The sequence below is a fragment of the Gadus morhua genome, chromosome 8, assembly GCF_902167405.1.
Source record: "Gadus morhua chromosome 8, gadMor3.0, whole genome shotgun sequence".
NCBI lineage: Eukaryota > Metazoa > Chordata > Actinopteri > Gadiformes > Gadidae > Gadus > Gadus morhua.
The window spans coordinates 14,795,683-14,800,682 of NC_044055.1; the positions used below are offsets into that span (position 1 = coordinate 14,795,683).

Consider the following 5,000-nt stretch of genomic DNA (forward strand, 5'->3'; position numbering starts at 1 on the left):
GGCACGTGCACATGTATGTATTTGTATGTGTGAGAGAGGGATAGAGAGAAAGAAAGAGAAAGAGAGAAGGAGGGAGCTTGTTTCTGTCTGTGTGTGTGTGTGTGTGTGTTGTGTGCGTGTGTTTGTGTCTGTGTGTGTGTGTGTGTGTTTGTTGTGTGTGTATGTTTCTGTGTGTGTGTGTGTGTATGTGTGTGTTGCGTGCGTGCGTGTGTCTGTTAGTGTGTGTGTGTGCGTGCGTGTGTGTGTGTGTGATTGTTAGTGTGTGTGTGGGTACCTTGCTGTCTATCTCGCTGCTCCCCAGAGCCGTCTGGATGACGTAGAGCAGAGCGTCCGTCAGCCCCTCACACTCCCTCATCCTCCTCCGGGCCTCCTCCCCCGCCGAGCTCACGTTCCTACACACACACACACACACACACACACACACACACACACACACACACACACACACACACACACACACAAACGCACACACATACACAACCACAAACAATCTATCATCAATCAAAGATCCTTAGTAAATGTAAACCAACATTTGTCAGGGTGTGTGTGTGAGCGTGTGTGTGTGTGTTTGGATCTGTGTGTGTCTGTGTGGGTGCGCACATTATAGGTGTCCCCAGATACAGCTTAGCATGTAAGATTAGCATGCCAAGTTCTCAAATAGGCATAAATAAACTCGATAAATGTCTTCCTCTACCCCCCTTTTTCTGTTTCTGTTCCTGTTCATGCTTCATTTTGGAAATCTACTTAATCTTAATTAATGTCAGCCGACGACAAAATAAACCCCCCCCCCCTCCATGATGCTCTCTCTCTCTCTCTCTCTCTCTCTCTCTCTCTCTCTCTCTCTCTCTCTCTCTCTCTCTCTCTCTCTCTCTCTCTCTCTCTCTCTCTCTCTCTCTCTCTCTCTCTCTCTCTCTCTCCCTCCCTCCCTCTCTCTCTCTCTCTCTTTCACTCTCTCTCACTCGCTTTTCCAAAAAGTCGGAGGAGTAATTAACACACAATCGCTTAGAGGAATTGTTGCATACTCAAATTGAGTTGCACGCATCACAGTAAATACTTTAGTTTAGATTATCAACCCTGTGTTTCCAAAAAATTGCTTTGGATGAACAAATTACCAGTTGTTGTTTTTTTTTGGTTTCTTGTTGCCTTCTTCTCCTACTCTGGCATTCATTCAAATCATGTTGGAGAAAGAATTATATCTTACATTTTTTCTTAAATTCAAGGATCAAACCAGAGTAAAACCATGCATACGTCTGCTGAGGACTGTATGAGGGCATTTGAGGACAGGACTGATCTTCACTGTTCACCCATTGAGTCGACCTGAGGACTTAATTAAAACATCCGACCAATCCCTGCTACCGGCGTCGGAATCTCTCATTAGGAATAATTATTCAACCACCGAATCTATCTAACAGTTGGATCTCCTTCAAAAATATTCAAGGTGTTTAGTTTCCCCTTAGATGGTGATGAAATCCACTTTAAAGAGGAAGTATAACGCGGCACGGTTTCAGAAACTAAAGTATCAAGATCAATTTTAAACTGAACGGAGAATGGGGAAAAATCAGACAGCAGTATTATTAAAATTCAAATCGCTCTCTCTCACTAGCTTTTGTCTGGACCCGTCTGCTTTTCCTGTTAGTCGCCATGACAGCCAGATTGGTGCCAACACACACACACACACACGCACACACACACACACACACACACACACACACACACACACACACACACACACACACACACACACACACACACACACACACACACACACACACACACACACACACACACACAAACACCACGTCGCACACCAACTCACCAGACAACAGATAGAAAATAAGCACACTACGAAGAGGCTGAGAATGTGAGTCAGTCTGTCTGTCTCTCCATCCATCTGTCTGTCTGTTCGTCTGTCTCCCAGTCTGTCTCTCTGTCTGTCAGTCTGCCATATTCCAAAGCAGAGGTTTGGAAAGACGACATACAACAGACACGCAGACCGACAAGGACTTGCAACAAGAGAGACGTGCGGACGGACACACAGATGGATCCATTTAGAAGGCTAGACACGTTGAGGAAAAAGAAAGAGTGAGAAAAAAACAAAAACAAATTAAATTGATGGAAAATAAATTGCAAGTGACAGGGAGGTTGAGCAACAAGGAACGATGCTTGAGTGCCATAGAGAGAGACAGAGCGACAAAGAGAGATAGAGAGACATAGAGATAGACATAGAGATAGACATAGAGATAGACATAGAGGGATACATAGAGGGAGACATAGAGAGAGAGATAGAGAGAGACATAGAGAGAGACATAGAGGGAGATATAGAGAGAGACAGAGGGAGACATAGAGAAAGACACAGAGAGAGAGACAAAGAGAGAAATAGAGAGAACCATAGAGCATACAAAGAGAGAGACATAGAGAGATACAGAGAGAGAGAGACGATAGAGAGACATAGAGAGAGTCATAGAGCATACAAAGAGAGAGAAAGAGAGAGAGCAGGAGAGAGATAGAGTGAGCGAGCAGGTGGCCAGTTATGGAGCAAGTCGCCATGAAATATTCAATCTTTAATCAGACTCCCAGCGTTTCCTAACGAGGCGTGAGAAAGATGAATTAGACCACAGCTCCGGGATCGGCTACACACTGTTATTACACATACACAGACACAGACACAGACACACACACACACACACACACACACACACACACACACACACACACACACACACACACACAAAAACTATGTTCACAGGCACGGGAAATCAAACTCTTTTCCATCTCCTTGTTTGTGTCGATGCGTGTGTGTGCCCTAGCGTATACGTGTGTGTGCGTGGGTGGTGGCTCTGATGCCAGTCGATGTGGATGCAGGCGAGCCAGGATGAGGGGCAGACTGCACAGAGCGCAGCGTAGCTCCTCACACGGCCCTGGACAGAGAGGGCTGTCCCGGCTGAGCCAGGGAGGGGGCAGCAGCCGGCCTCAAGCCCCCCTACAGGCCCACCTACACTGCCTGCCCGGCTGCTGGGGCGAGCCTCAGTTAAGACGGTAGTGGTGGTAGTGTGAGGGAGGTACTACACACACAAACGCACACAAACACACACTTACACTCACACACACACACACACACACACACACACACACACACACACACACACACACACACACACACACACACACATATATTTATACACACAAACACACAAATAAATGTCCACCTACACACACACACACACACACATGCTATATTTCTATATATATTGTTGTCAATTAAGGAGATGCAGAGCACCCGAGGAATAGGTGGAGAAGTGGTCCGTAGGTGAGTGGGAGAAACTTGAGTTGATGTATGATTTCCTCTTTCTATTGTGAGCTGCATGCAATAAAACCGCTGCACCGCAACCCTGCCTGAGCGTTTGTTTCAGCAATCGCAGCCGCCGACGACCGGGGATTGTCACAACGGACATACATACACACACACACACACAAACACAAACACGCATATATATAAGACCACAAAAACACACACATATATCCACATGCACACACACACACACCCATGCACATACACGTACACGCACCCACACATACAACCACACATATTGATGTAGTAAGAGACATATATTTACAACTATACACACATGCATGAGAACAAGGGAGAGCGAGAGAGTGCGAGCAAGAGCGAGAGGGAGAGAGAGAGAGAGAGATATGTCACCAGTATGTATAGTCTCTGGCTTGTGTGTGTGTGTGTGTGTGTATGTGTATGTGTATGTGCGTGTTTGTGTTTATGTGTGTGTGTGTGTGTTTGCTCTCACACTGCGGGGGAACACTTGTACTACATCAAGACCCTCTCCTTGGAGAGTCACCTTCAGGGGTTGCTCACATTCATTCATGGCCTTCCCAACGACAAGGCATCAGGCAGAACAAATGGGAAAGGACAGAGGATGGATACATAAACGGAAGAGTATTATCTCTAAGATGCCTTTTCACATGGACAAGCAGGCACCGAAACAAAACAGACACTTACAGAGACTCTTAGCTCTGTTTCTGTCAAGTAAATGCTCAGGTGTGGGTGTCAAGCCCAACAACAGAGCTACAGATGTGGGTTAGAACGTACAAATTCCCTGCCAGAATGTCAGAGTCTCTCCAAAAGAATAATACGGCTTCAACCGACAAATCTTGTGGGAATTGGGAACCGTTGGGAATTACCGTTTTTTTTGGTGTGTCATGCTGGAGCAGGTCTACAGAAATGAAAATATAATTTGTATTAAACCGCTCAGGGTACTTTCTGTTAAAATTACTAACCCGCATGCAGAAAACGAATGATAGATATGCATTCATCTTCAATGCCATCTTCAATGCCAGTGAATTTACATTAAAACACCATGATTAATGGGTGGTGTCTGATGTCAGGTTATTTATATTAATATAAAAATAACTTGTCAGAGTTAAAGTCTCAAACGGATACACGGGCCAAGATTCACGCGAGTTTGGATGGCGCCCAAAAATCCTAAAACACCCACAATGTGGGTAAAAAAGACCAATGTAAAAAGACGATAGGGAGGGAAGGTTAAGGAAGGGAGTGGTTGCTCTGTTCTCCATTAAGGCAGGGTCCACTCCATGTAGCATATTGTGGCTTTATATCGATAATATATGGATCATTACTAGTTTGATATGCATAATGCTTTCATATTCTTAATAGTTTGATGCACATAATGGTTTCCTATCGGTAGACATTTCATAATATTGATCATAGTCTATACCACCACAAGCCTCATTGATTTGGTAGTCAAAATACACGCAGTAAATATTATATTAACAAGACAAAGATAGCCCAAGGGAGAGACAAAGAGAGACGAAGAGAGAGAGAGAGAGAGAGAGAGAGAGAGAGAGAGAGAGAGAGAGAGAGAGAGAGAGAGAGAGAGAGAGAGAGAGAGAGAGAGAGAGAGAGAGAGAGAGCAAGAGAGAGAGAGAGAGACAGAGAGAGAGAGAGAGAGAGAGAGAGAGAGACAGAG

General features: G+C 45.0%; 1 protein-coding gene across 9 annotated transcripts in view; it reads right to left on the minus strand.

The window, feature by feature from the left end:
- ctnnd2b (catenin (cadherin-associated protein), delta 2b) overlaps nt 1-5,000 on the minus strand; it is a 104,806-nt gene that overhangs the window by 15,030 nt on the left and 84,776 nt on the right. For all 9 annotated transcript variants that reach the window (XM_030364206.1, XM_030364215.1, XM_030364209.1 and 6 more), the window contains one exon: nt 275-392. In XM_030364206.1, the coding sequence (XP_030220066.1) occupies nt 275-392 (118 nt within the window). The remainder of the gene's footprint in view (nt 1-274; nt 393-5,000) is intronic.